Source organism: Sceloporus undulatus, chromosome 5 (assembly GCF_019175285.1).
Source record: "Sceloporus undulatus isolate JIND9_A2432 ecotype Alabama chromosome 5, SceUnd_v1.1, whole genome shotgun sequence".
In the NCBI taxonomy this organism is placed as follows: Eukaryota; Metazoa; Chordata; class Lepidosauria; order Squamata; family Phrynosomatidae; genus Sceloporus; species Sceloporus undulatus.
The window spans coordinates 118,444,145-118,457,993 of record NC_056526.1 but is presented as its reverse complement, the minus strand read 5'-3'; the positions used below and the strand labels follow the sequence as shown (position 1 = coordinate 118,457,993).

At 38.5% G+C, this 13,849-nt stretch overlaps 1 protein-coding gene across 4 annotated transcripts in view; it reads left to right on the top strand.

Annotated features, from left to right (window-relative positions):
- The window catches only part of ATP8A1 (ATPase phospholipid transporting 8A1), a 101,924-nt gene that overhangs the window by 31,190 nt on the left and 56,885 nt on the right, over positions 1–13,849 (top strand). For 3 of the 4 annotated variants that reach the window (XM_042467494.1, XM_042467496.1, XM_042467495.1), the window contains exons 8-9: positions 3,407–3,476; positions 6,574–6,701. The exons of the other annotated variant lie outside the window; for it this stretch is intronic. In XM_042467494.1, the coding sequence (XP_042323428.1) occupies positions 3,407–3,476; positions 6,574–6,701 (198 nt within the window). The remainder of the gene's footprint in view (positions 1–3,406; positions 3,477–6,573; positions 6,702–13,849) is intronic. 4 annotated transcript variants of the gene reach the window in all.

Genomic DNA, 13,849 nt, shown 5'->3' with positions numbered 1-13,849 from the left:
AACTGTGATAATCCCGAAAATGCACTAATGGTTTTCACACGACATCAAGATGAAACATGATTAAAGTGCCATTATACCGTGAATAACTGTCACAACCAACAGGCCAAGACTTGGAGAGCCAAGAAAATATCACAGTGAATTTGACTGATGGTTTATTTGGATTCCAATACTGTACAGAGATTCATGTACGGATGAGTTAGTGTCAAATCTGGTTTGTGCCCACAAGCATCCCACCTTTAAGGATTCTCTTCCCACGCCCCCCCCTTTGTCCAGCTCACACTCTTGCTATCATATCAAAGAGTCCTTTAAACATGCCAATCCAACTCCCTATCCCCTATCAATCCACCTCTTCCCTGAAAGAATGCATTGCTTTGTTGACCATTAAAAACCTTCTTCAGAAACAGTAGGGCCATATACTCTAATTTCCTCAGTAACTGCCCATCTGGTCCTGTTTTGCATTTGAATCCAATTACATACTACCATTCCCTTTGGCTATTTGCCTCTCTCTTCGCTCCAGAACACTGTTAACCAGAACGCTGTTTTTCCCATCACCTACCGTATCTACTTTACCATTTCAAAATATTACCTGATTGCCATACGCGGCTTCCAGCATACACTGGAAGCCACAATGGAAAAAATCCTCCCACGCCCCAGAAGAAGACATGGGGTGCACACTCACGGTGCACACCCTGCGACACACCATGGGCACAAGCCTCATTACTTCTAATAGGGCTCAAGCATATGCTTATTTTCCCTTATGCGGGGAGTCCAGAACAGATCCCCGCGTAAGGGAAGGGCGCGCTGTAACTATATCAGCATGCTAATATATATTACCCATCATGACATATCTATATTCTTTTGGATTCTGACAATAACCAAGCAAGAAAAAACAGCAAATCATTCACAAGATTTTCTTGTGAATGACTTTTTGCCGTTTATTGCCTGATTATTGCCTGGTTATTCACAGGAAAATGGCTCTTGTGTTAATCTCATTTTAATCGTGTTTTAATGTCAATTGTGGTATTTTTCACGGATTAATCACTGTTTAAACTCCACATTTTCCCTGTGTGATAAACTCCTAACAATCAAATGTAGGTCTTAATATGTATCAAATAACTAATATACTGAAATAGTTTCTAAGCAGCAGTCAGTCATTTACATTTACAGAAAATATAGCCATAAAAAATAATTTATTGTAAAATAGAGAGGTTTCCTGTCTAAGCATGGAAATATTTTTGATTCTGTTAAATAATATATACAGCTATATCAAAATAAATGATATTATATTATAAACCTTTAGGAAGCTTTAAGAGTTCAGTAACAACTGTGTTATAAGCTGCTACATTCCAGGATTTTAAGTTTTGTATTGATTTTCAAAAGTAAAAGTTAGATTAAAATTATTATGCAGTGAATTCAGATTAGATGTATGCAACTAGTAGCAGTGGGTTTTCCCATCCCTTCTCCCCATGGAAGCCCCTACAGCTCCCTTAGAATTCTACATGAAGGTTCAGAAAATCTTGCTGAATGAAAGATGCCCCTATCTGAGTTTCAGGATGCCCTGCATCACATCTTAAGCCAGTCATTTTAGAATAACCAAACATTTGATTGAATGAAATTATTTTCAACTCTCCTCTGATATCTGATATTTTGACAATCTTAGGAACTAGAACTCTGAAACGTATGGAATAACTGCATCCATGGAGCCCTTTTTATGTGTAGCTGCTTTTATTATGAGAAAAGATCATAATTAAAGAAGTATAGATAGAACTAATATTCTGTAAAATTTAAATAATTTGATTGTAATCTAAAGAACCTGTCCATCAAGAAATCACTAATTTCTGCATTTCTTTACCTAAGAAACTTGGGTAAAACTGAAACAACACAACATAAACTGTGTATTGTTTTTCCCATTTATTCTCTGGATGGCATGGAGCAGCAATCCACATACTATTGGGTTGTCCTTTGTTCAAACATTTTTAACCTAGACAGGGAAGTATTAGATAATCAAAAATGGAAAATATACAAAAGAAAAGGAAAGCTTCTGATTAGGCCTCTGATGGTGGTGATGGACATCTCCTACATCGCGCCACCCATCTGCCTGTCCATCACTTGTTCTCTGTCCTCATGCAAACTTGCAAATAATCATATCTGCGATAGTTAAATCCACAAGCGTGGAGGGTCAACTAATGACTTATTTGCGTCTGGCAAGAAATTCAAATTTAAAACACTCTTCTAAGAAAGAAAAGTAGTTGAAATTTCTACCTTTTGAATAGGGTTGTTTTTATTTTAAACAGTGTAGGTGGATGCAACCCATATTGTTGCTCCTGGATACTTTTAACAGAGGCAATTCTCCCTTTGTTTTTTTGCCAGAAAAAGAGTAGCCTTGGAGGGATTGAGGGATGAGACATACATGGGGGCAATCTATTTTATTTGTAAGCTGCTCTCAGAGCCTTTCTTGCTGAAGTGCAGAGTTTAGATACAACGAATAAATACATACAAATCAGCCTCTAGCTTCAGGAACACACTTTGCCCACTGCTGACCTATAGTTTGTTAGAGTTAGCTTATAAGAAACTGACTGTATTTTGTAACACTGATGTCATAAATCATGGCTTGATCTTCAGTTTTCAGCTTGAATTTTCTGCCTCTGTATGCAGTTTAAGGTTTAACTAGATTTTCCTAATGGGTTTCCTGTTGCACAAGGAATTGCATTTCTCTCTGCAAAATAATTTTGTGTTCTGTGGTCCTGGAGACCTGACTTTTCTTTGAGTAACATAGGGACTCGACAAATGGGTGGCTAAATGCCGCCCCTATTTGCCCCAGATCGTTGCCGTGGCAACTGCACACTGCAGCAACGATCTGTTCCCTCTTGGGAGGCAAAAGTATTTGCTGTAAGCAGCTTCCTGGAAGGGGTGCCATAGTGGCACTGACGTGCCATCATGATGCTCCTTCTGGCCAGTGCCGTTTGGGTGCTGTGACGTACATGCACATCATGGCTTGCCCCATATAGAGGGGCGCACACCAAGATGGCGCCCAGGGAATGCGGTAGGGTTTGGGAGCGTGTGAACGCTCCGTCCTACTGCAGCCCTAGTTTGCAGTCAGGCCGGCACAAAGTGCTGGTCTGTACCACCCCATACTTCATCACAAACTTTGCAGGGAGACTCATAAGGTTTCAAACATTCTTGTTGTTTAAAATGTATTAGTGAATGAATGTTTCTGCTGCTTAAATTTTAGCATACTTCATAATAATAAAAGTAATTTTGGCAATTATTTTCTGGACATGTAAATGACTTTTTGCACATTTTTAAAAATGTACCAATAGCATACTAGGGAATGGTGTTATATATCAATGTGTGTATCTTCTAAAGTGATTAACTTTTTTAAAATGAATCTTCCCTTTATTGTAAGTGAACCACAAGCTATGTGCTACATCGAAACATCAAATTTAGATGGTGAAACTAATCTAAAAATAAGACAGGTAAGAAACAAGGTACTCCCAGTCAATGAAATATAATTATCTTGTATAGAGTATTACTTTTGTGTTATTCCTAGGTAATGGACAGTGAACAGAAAATAAGATGAAGTAATGTGTTACAAGGAGATGGATGTGTAGGGGAGGGGAATAGTTATTTAGAATCAGTGGTTTGTAGGTAGAGCCTTTACACTGCATGCATACTACTGAATAGGTATGAAGTATTGATGCTGTCTTTTGTAAAGCAGTTTTCATCAGGTGAGGGACTATAAAGAGACTGATATTAGGTATCTGCTTTTATTATTCTCCCAGTAGATTAACACTGTGAAAGTGGCTACTACTGGAAGATTTTTTGCATTCTCTTTCCCCCTCCTTAGGTAGATAGGGATTTCCTGCATGCAAACTCCACCTCTCTCTCTCATATTCAAACTAACCATGTGATTTAGGTCACACCTCCTTTAAGACTAACATACATTCTCTAAAGATTTTCTCCTGACTTGTGGGGTCCTCCATCTTCCTTCACCATCAACTTTCTTTGAAAGATGGAGAGATAAATATTTCTTTTTTACCTTAATTATTTACTAGCTGGATTAGGATATAGCCTCTGTGTATATATAGATTAAATCCATTAGTAAACTTTTGTTTGAACTACAAGCTACTTGCATTGTTTTTCGAGTCAGTCTCAGTTCTTAGAGAAGCATAATTGGACAAGAGCACATTTCTGATTCTCTGCTAATTTATAGTTAGACCCTAACAGGCTTGGCTTTGGTATTTTTGATATTTAAATATTTTTGTTTCCTTACCAAAGGCTGAAGCCTTAGGAAATTTAAAGTGCCATACAGCTGCTACAAGATCAGGATTTGTTAGGAAAGGCACATGCTGTGCCAGATGTTTCACATATAACCTTGGATTTAGCTATGTGTACTTTATTTTATCAACTTGTATTAGTTAAAAAAAAGATGTCTTATAGTACAGTCTTTCCCTCTATGTTTAAATGCAGAGCAGGTTCATTGAATGTTTTTATTGTTTCAGGGAATTAGTGTTTTTACAAGATGGGTACAGATTATCATTTATTGATTATCTGGAAAAGTATTTTGGAGATAACCCTAAAATCAAAGAATTGAATCCAGTTTGATAAATTGCACCATTGTAAACTCTAATGATAATTATGGAAATTCTGTATTACTGTGATAATCTTCACAAATTAAGAAGAATCCTTTTCTAAAGATCAATAGGCTTTCAGTTAACAATTCCATTTCTTGTGAAGTAGAATGATGTATAAATTAGAGAAACAAGTAATACATTATAGTAAGGGTAAGTGAATTTAGGCCTAAGGGGTGCCCTCCATCAAGTCCCTTTGTATTGCTGAAGTGAGGACTCAATCACAGCAAGTATTATATTGTCTTTATTAGTCTTTCCCTCATTACTTCAGAGGAAGTTGTTTTTCAGATATACAAGCAACATTGGTAGTTTCAGGTCCAGCAGTCTAGTGGAAAATTCCACAGATCAGTACCCTTTAGAAGATTGTAACTCAAGAGATCAGTTAAGTTTATAAGTCAGCTCCTAATTTCTTCTTTTCATAAGCCTCTATCTCATTTGTGCTGTGTTTAGAGTTCCTGGTGAGCTCTAGTTCCTGGTGTCTAACCTGGTAGCTGATTGTTGGTAGCTCTGACGTTGTTTCTACGGGGCTCCTTTGCTTAGCTTATATTTTTCTCTCAAGGCTTTGCCCTTCACTCTCTTGCCCCACTCTCCACTTTCCTCTGTTAAACCTTCCCAATCCTTCCTTTTTGGTGACACTTCTATTTTCTACTCTTTCCTCTTGAATTCCTTCATTGGCATGTACCAAGCAGCTTTGGCCTGCTCCTTGTTCCATTCTTTCTCTGGTTCTGACATGCTCTTCCCCTCTTCATCGCCTCTCTACTTTTTAATTGCCCTGTGTCCCTCCGGTCAAATTATTACCTGATCAAGAGAGTGCCACCAGTTAATGAAGCAAAAAGGCCACTTTTTTCACACATGGATATTGACTGTTGAATCCATTATGAATAAGTAAACATTGAAAAACCCTCATGTTTGTCATTTATTTAATAGGATTATTTGTTCTCCATGTTATGGAGTTAGATTATGCTCTAGTAACATTTTGAAAATAGGTGAACAAAGAGTTCACAGACTTCTTCTGCCTAGTGTATAAATTACAGTATAAATTGCTTGTGTTCACATAGACAAATGTGAGCACATATTCTACTCACAAGCGGAAGCTGAGTTATATTTCAGTTTAGAGATGTTTAGTAAATCATTAGCAATCCAAATATTTTAGTAAATGAGCAGCACACCTGTACAATTCAGATGTACCTATACTCACTGCTAGGCTGTGCATATTACACTGTCAGAATGAGAAAGAGAGATTGTTACACAAAACTAGCAATTGAAGCCCCTATGAAAACAAGCATTTCCTATAGGTTAATTCTTATTCAACCTCTGAAATACTCTTGCTTTAGCTTCTGTTCCTATAGAAGCTAATATTTAGAATTACCTTTAAAAACTGATTATAAATAGCTTAATACTTTTTATTCCCTCCCGCTCCATAATAAAAATATAAAGTAACCATAGGCCCTTTACAGACCGCCCGAAAAGGGGTTCCCTCGCGGAGCAGAAAGAAGCCACTAAAAGTGGCTTTTTTGTGCTGTGGAAATGACACCGCAAGGCACCAATGGCGCACTCACGGCATCATTTCCGCCGCACAACATCAAAATGGCGGTGCCCGTGTAGAACGGGCGCCGCCATTTTGTATGCGCTCAGCGCGTACTAGGGTTAGGGGCGTCCAGAAAGGACGCCCCTTTCTAACCCTAGTACGTGCCGAGCACGTACTAGGGTGCCCGTCTGTAATGGGCCATAGTTCCTTTTCCTTGTAGTATACAAATTGTGAGTTTGTGATTTATAAGAAAGGAATCTTTCTTATAAGAAATAAATCCAGTTGGGTTTATATTTGTCAAGACTATAAGACATAGTCTGATAAAAAAAATTCAAAAGAGTTTGGCACAATTTAACTACAGTTTGGTTAAACTGATCAGCATTTTCCTCCCGTTAATGTATTTACTTCATATAGGGATTGCCGTTAACATCAGATATAAAGGACATTGACAACTTGATGGGACTTTCAGGAAGAATTGAGTGTGAAAGTCCTAACAGACATCTCTATGACTTTGTTGGAAATATCCGACTAGAAGGACATGGGTATGTAATTTCCTGAATAAGAATTATATTAGTTCATCATGCATTTATAACTTGTAGTGATGAAATAGAAATGATTTTTAATACATATAAAGTAAACTTTGTGATTCAATAAATTATCTGTATTTCATGAAAAAAAGTTGTTTCTTATTGAGAAGGTCTGAGTTTCTGTACAGGAATCTGGTTACTGTATGTTGCCTTTTAAGGAAACTGAATACAGGTATACCACAGTTAACAAAGTAGATGGTTTCCTGGGCATTCCTTCTTTAACAAATCATCTTGTACCAGAGGCAGAAATAAATGTGAAGAATAGGGATAGGTATATACACCACTAAAAAAGATTAGCATGTCAACATGTTTTGGCAGACTTTTAATTCTAAATTAGCATTATGCACATGTGAAGTGAAACATGAGCCTGAGCACCTTGAAACTGCCTCGGTTTTGAAACGGCTTTCCCCTAATGCCTCTCTTCAAGTAATTGAAGTGCAGGTTGGCTCTGCTTCTGAGGGTGAGAGCGTGGAACCTCTGGTTTGTGTGGCTTCCCCACCTCAGGGCTTTCCACCTCCTCCACCTTTTACAAATTGAAAGTGCCCAGCCTGGAAGAGGACTCGGAGGAGGAGCCAGAGCCTCCCCTGGGACCTGAACCTGCAGCTGTGGAGCCTAAGCTCGGCCCTAGGTCTACTGTGCCTGCTCCAGCAGAGCCTGTGGCCTCTCAGGAGGCTCAGCAGCCAAGTATCCCGGTGGCAGAGTCTTTGGACATGGAGGAGAATCACAGGATTGTGCCTACCTTCAGTCAGCGTCAAGTCAAAAGGGAGTGCCTTCGAAGGTTGCAGAGGCTTTATCAAAAATGCTCTGGCAATCAAATGCACCTGAATGCCTGCAGCATGCTCATATAAGCAGCTGCAGGACGCCTGTCTTGGTGCCAGGGATTGTCTGACTTTCTTGGGTAAAGTACTCTGGATCTCTGGATCCCATTGCACTTTGGACTGAAGCCTTGTTTCTTGGACTGCTGACTTGACTTTCTGGAACCCTTGACCTTTGGATTGCCTTATTGACTTGCCTATCTGATACCCTGGATCACGGACTTCTTGACAAATCTCCTGGTAAAACCTCTAGGCTGTGTCAGCGCCAAAATTAGGGTTGCAGAGCGTGCGGCAACTGCATGCTCTGGAACTCTAATATGTATGGATGGCGCCATCTTTACGGGGCACTGTCCATATGTGGCACGCGTTGATGGCATCATGTACATGCCGAATCCAAATAGCGCAGCACCTGTGTGATGTCTCCTCACCGCCCCGGCAGCTTATGGTGACCTGGTGGCATTGCCGCAAGGAGCTCCAAAAAGGCGCTCCTTTTGGTAGCAGATCATTCCTGCTGCAACTGCACAGCCGCGAGAATGATCCTGAGGAGAAAGGGGCTGCCTCTTTCTCCTCTTTAGCACTGGGGTGCAGTAGGTGCCTAAGGTGCAAGGGCACCCCTTTTTCAGGCCAAAGAGAATTACCATTTTGCCACTTCTCTTTGGCCTGGAAAAATGCTGGATTGGGGCCACAGGGCTGCCTGTGAGGTTGCCCTGGCCCCAATCCAGCATGAAAAGGAGCGGCTGCAGGCTGCCCCTTTGGGGCAGTCTGTGCTGTTCCTTAGTCTGCTGCCTCACACTGGCTCTGCAAGCCAGTTGTTTGTTTGGGAACTGAGCTGGTCTTATCAGCCATTTGGCTGCTTTGCTGGACAGAAAGTCATTCTGTTACTTTAAGAACATAAAATATGACTAAGTACATTTTGATTTGGCATGAAATTATCACAACTGGTATATTAAATACCGTGTATTCAAACAATTATTACAAACAGAATGTACTTTTATTTATTTATCTTTAATTTTATTTGTAACTTATTGAGTAAAAATCTTGTGAACTGTATGAAACCTCTTTGGTTTTGCTAGTTTATGTGGAGCAAGCAATATATATATATATATAAATAGATAAGAAACCATCAACATTAGTAACAAAGAAAAAATATTTATATTTCTTTTTCACAGTATCAAATAGACATAAAGCACTGATTCCCATAAAAAGAATGGGGGGGGGGGGTGTGAAAGGAAGGAGGGACTATGATTCAATGAATAGGCATGAAATTTAATCGGACTCATTTTCTGAGCTCTGGGCTGTATCGGCACTGCAGACATACTCCAGTTTAGAACTCCACTTTTATTATCATGGTGCGGTACTAGGGAATTTTGGGAATTGTAGTTGTGGCACCAGAGCTCTCTGAAAGAAAAATATAAACAATTCCCAGAATTCCATAGTGTTGATACATGGCAGTTAAAGTGGTGTCAAACTGGATTATTTCTGCAGGGCAGATGCAGCCCTGGTTATCAATATCAGTTTCAGTCTCTTCTGCTGCTTTGTTATGTTTGTCATCTTTACAGTTCTCATCGACTTCTAAAAAACGAAGTCTAATCTGGATTGAAACAAAGCTTCTCTACCCTTTCACTTGTCAGTTTATTTCTTGATTTAATGGGAGTGTTTCCAAACATAGACCAGATGCTTCCAGTGCCCCTAAAGAAAGAAGTATATCTTTCTCTTGCATTGGAGAGTTCAGTTTGTAACCTAGGCTTGTCCTCCTCATTCAGTGCACAGAAAATAGAATAATCTGATAGTGTGCACGGTTTTCAGAAATGATTTGGAAAATATATGAACTCGTTGTCTTAAAGATTTTATTCATTATGCTAAAATAAAACATTCCATAATTGATTTTCTTCCTTTTTTTCAATTTTTCTTATTTTGGGGGGGAGAAAAAACAAAAAAAAAGGCTTCAGGAAAAGAATGGGGAAAAAGGTTTTTCCCCCAAATTTTTCTGGGTTTTTTTTTCCAGCCTTCACATCTCTAGTCCCAAGGCTTGCCTTCAGAAATAACCTATCTCTCCTTGCATTAATGAAACTTAACTGTGTGATTTGCAAATGTGAAAACAGCAGAACATCGTAAGTTCATTTTCCAATGGAGATTCACTTTGCACTAATTGCATCAATGTGCGTGCTGTTTGCAAAGGGAGTTGAGAGGGAGGAAAGCCAACTACAGAGGCTTGCTTGAGACTGAGTGAGCATGCCTTGGTGCCTTTTTCCCCCTTCTCCCTCTGAGTGTGCACCATCTTTGCTCCTTCAATCTGCAGTCAATCTGTAGAGCTTCTGGGACTGCAGCCAGTGTGTCTCTTACAGTATTACTTTGCAGTATTTGTTCTTATAATACAGTATACAGTATAATATAAAATATACAGTAATATGATAATATATAGAGTAATATACAGAGCAGAGCAGAATAGTAAAAGTAAAGTTTTGTTCATTTTGCTTTGTGTGTGTGTTTGTGTGTGTGTAGTGCTTTATTTAGCTTTTGCATGGATTCATAAGTGATATACAGTGTATTATTTTCAGAAGCCAAAATGCATTTGCAAACTAAAAAAAACAAAACCCTGGGTTCCACTTTTCAACGAATTACACTTTCTGACAACCCTCCAGTCTGTAATCCATCAGATAAGTGGAGACTTCCTATACTGAAAAGAAAATGAGGGCATTGAGTGTCTTTCTCAGTTTCTATAAACATTCTAGTATTTCATTCATAATAAATGGTATTATCATGGGGAACTGGAATGCTGAAGATCTCAAGATACGCATAGGATACTCACATTTGCCTAGAATTGATAAGTAATTCTTATCAATGGGCTGGTACAGGCTGGCGTGAAATGCCGGCTTCCAGCCAGCTTGGAGGCATGGCGTTCGCATGATACACACCCCCATGGCGCACGGAAGGCAGCTTCACACCACCCAGCTGCCCATACAGCAGCCGGCTTCTGGGTGCTCTAGCAACATGGTGTTTAGATGCCGCGTGGAAGCCAAAGTGCCTTAAAGCTGCATCGAGGTGGGAAAAGCTGGCTTTTTGCCAGCTGAAAAAGGACCAGCATTTTGTAGCTTCTTTTTGGGCCGGCAAATTGGGGGCGCGATGTGCACTTGCCGTAGCCCCAATACGGCTTTCTCAGGGGCAGCTTCAAGACGCCCTGATGCGATGGTCTATTCTGCTCTAATATCTTTCTTTTTTTGTAATTCTTCCTATGAATTTTTTCATCTACTAATATCTGTACGGCCCCCTAAATATCCTGAAGGCACCAGATCCAATCTGAACTCGGAACCTATGCAGGATCAGGCTTTGTTAGTTTTTGAATGGAATGACCAGAGAATACCAGATGTTGCAGTCTGTATTTAGAAGGCAATAGCAAAGCAGTTCTGAGTACTCCTTCCCTTGAGAAACCCCAATATAATTAATGATGTCTCCATAAATTGACTGGCAACTTGAAGACTCATACAGTACATTATGTTGCATATAAATAGTAATTTATATGTTTGCCGTAGAGCAGATAATTTTGTATCAGTTTTGATTATTCTAAAATAACCAAACTCTCATATCAAACATTTTTATATAGAAGCAAGTCCCATTTCATTTTCAGCATGATTTCCATGATTTTTTTTTATTGGAACCTACCAAGTCAAATGTTTTGGGAAGAAATGCTCTTGATTTGCCAGAATTTATTTTCTAGTAAGGGTATATAGAGCAGAAATCATTATTACATGCTCTACATTTTATTTGGTTGTATACAGACACACTTTCCACTCTTCTTATTGCATAGTGCTATAAATATTTTAAATTTCATAGTAATTCTATAAATATTGTTCCTTCTATCAGTTACTTCAATTTCTGTATTTTGGGGCTTTGAGGAGGATTTTATTCCTCTACATATTACAAGTAATTACTTTAAATATTCTGATCTATATGTATTTGCTGGTTTCTTGCAGATGAATTCCTCGAACTTTTCAGTCGCAAGAGTGTGGATCTATTATAATTCTACTGTACTTCTCGTTAAAGAAGAGAAAAACACTTACTGTAATTCTTCTCTAAAGGTAATAATTATAATAGATCCACACATCTGTTTCTTTTTAGGAAACTATGTTTTTCAATTTTTCAAAATTAATTTAAATTATAGTTAAGGACATAGGTTCTCCCCCCCCCCCTCCCCCCCCCCTTGTAGATTTAGATATTCCTAGATGGGTTAGGTTAAATCTTAAGGGTACTAAAACAGAGCTGAAAAAGTGACTTGGGTATGAATTGCCACCATACTATCTGACACAAGGATACAGTATTTGTTCAGGGCTTCTTGCAGCTCTGATTTTAAAAAAGTAGGCAGAAAGAAAAGAGGAAGGAAATTGATAGTTATCCTCTGTTCTGACTCCCTTTTTCTCTCTCTAATATCAATTTGGTTTTCCAGAGGAATTGGTTTTGTATACATTCTGTCTCCAGGGAAACTTGTCGTCTTCCCATGAATAGAGATATTCTGTCTGTCTTGATAGTTTCTTAAATTCCCATAGTTTCTGATGTCTTGTCCTTGGTTTTCCATTCAGGATAATGGGTCCTGCCATTTATAGCATCCTGATCTCTTTATTACATTTCTTGTTTGAAAACTGGTCTCTGTTTTTAGCTTTTTCATTTGTTCACAGTTTTTCTTTTTGCCTGATTACTTAGCCATCTTGGAACCTGATGGGAAGCTGCCACTGAATAAGGAGTATCTTTTTCAACCCTTCTTTCTCAGTCTTGAGGGCAGGGCCTAAACCATCTAGGGGCATCGCTCTATCCTTGAGAAGGACAGACATTTATCAGGTTGAAACCTTTTAAAAAATTAATATGCCAATTTGAAGTTTTCTCCCAGTTTCCACTCAACTTTTCTCTCAATGAGCATTTAGAGTCTGGTATTATAATGTAATCATTGGGATGGTAGCTGCAAAGCATCAACTGCCTTAAAAGAGATAAATTAAGGTATTTTGGGGTCTGAAGATCTAGTTTGTAGTAAAACTACTGCTTTATACACAAACAGCATGGTAGATATGACATGCATTAGCTAATAAAGTGATGTGTTTAAACTATTTCTGTATTTTGGAGCTTAAATAGAGACCTCAAGAGTCACTAGCATAGTTTACATATAAAGAATAGTTGATTGTATTAATAAGAATAATATCAATCCTTGTTAGAGCAATAAAGGAGAAAGAAATGTTTCAATAGTGCCATTTTGATATTCACTTCAAGAGTCTTGTTTTGATTCATTAGCAATCCACAAATTCAGAAAATAATAATAATTGTTCTCCCTCCACCTTAAGTACTGGAGGGTGGATGGCCATCTGTTAGGGGTGCTTTGATTGTGAGTTCCTGCATGGCAGGGGTTTGAACTGGATGGCCCTTGAAGTCTCTTCCAGCTCTACAATTCTATGATCTTGTATGAGGTAGTGCAGACCTTTTCCTGCAAAACTTTAAGTAGTAGATTCTGAATTTTGCCTATTATCAACAAATTTTTATATTGGCAGCGGAAATTATCTGCAAATGGCTTCCCTGGGTGCTTATAGTTGGGCACCATCTACCTACACCTGACGTAAGTGAGAAAACCTGCAATAATTTTAACACAGATACATTCTACACAAAATTATTTCTCAAACAAGTTAACAATAACTAGATAGTGTCTTAATATAATTAACAATACATCATAATATATGTGAACAGTACACCAGTCAAATTATGTATCAGATCTGACCTGCTTTTACAGCCAAAAATTAAGTGTACTGACAGACGATAGAGTAATTTCCCCTCAGTGATGTGTTTGCTGTGGAGGTACTAGACTACAGAAGTCTTTTTGCTTACTGACCTAGTGTTCAGCAGCAGTGATTTAAGATATTTCATCAAGGAAAATATAAAATTGTCAGATTTGAGAAGAACCAGAAATGGAAGCAGCAGTCAAACGTTTGACCTTATTTGACCTATGATGAACCGTTCAACTTCCATCACAATACTACAACACACAGTATATGGACACCTTCCTGATTTTCTCACTAATGCAATCAGATGTTAGGGAGAACAAATTTTGTACCCATAATAGCCGCATAAAAATTGAATTTTGATGCAGATAAATACTTAAAGATAATAAAAGTTCAGCTAACACCTATTTCCTATGCACAGTTATCATTGCCTTCTTGTTACTCTTTTCTTTATATCTTTAATTTTTAAAAAATGAGCAAAAAGAAAATGGTAGTGATGGCACTGCTCTGACTTACTGCGTGATACCATTTGTGG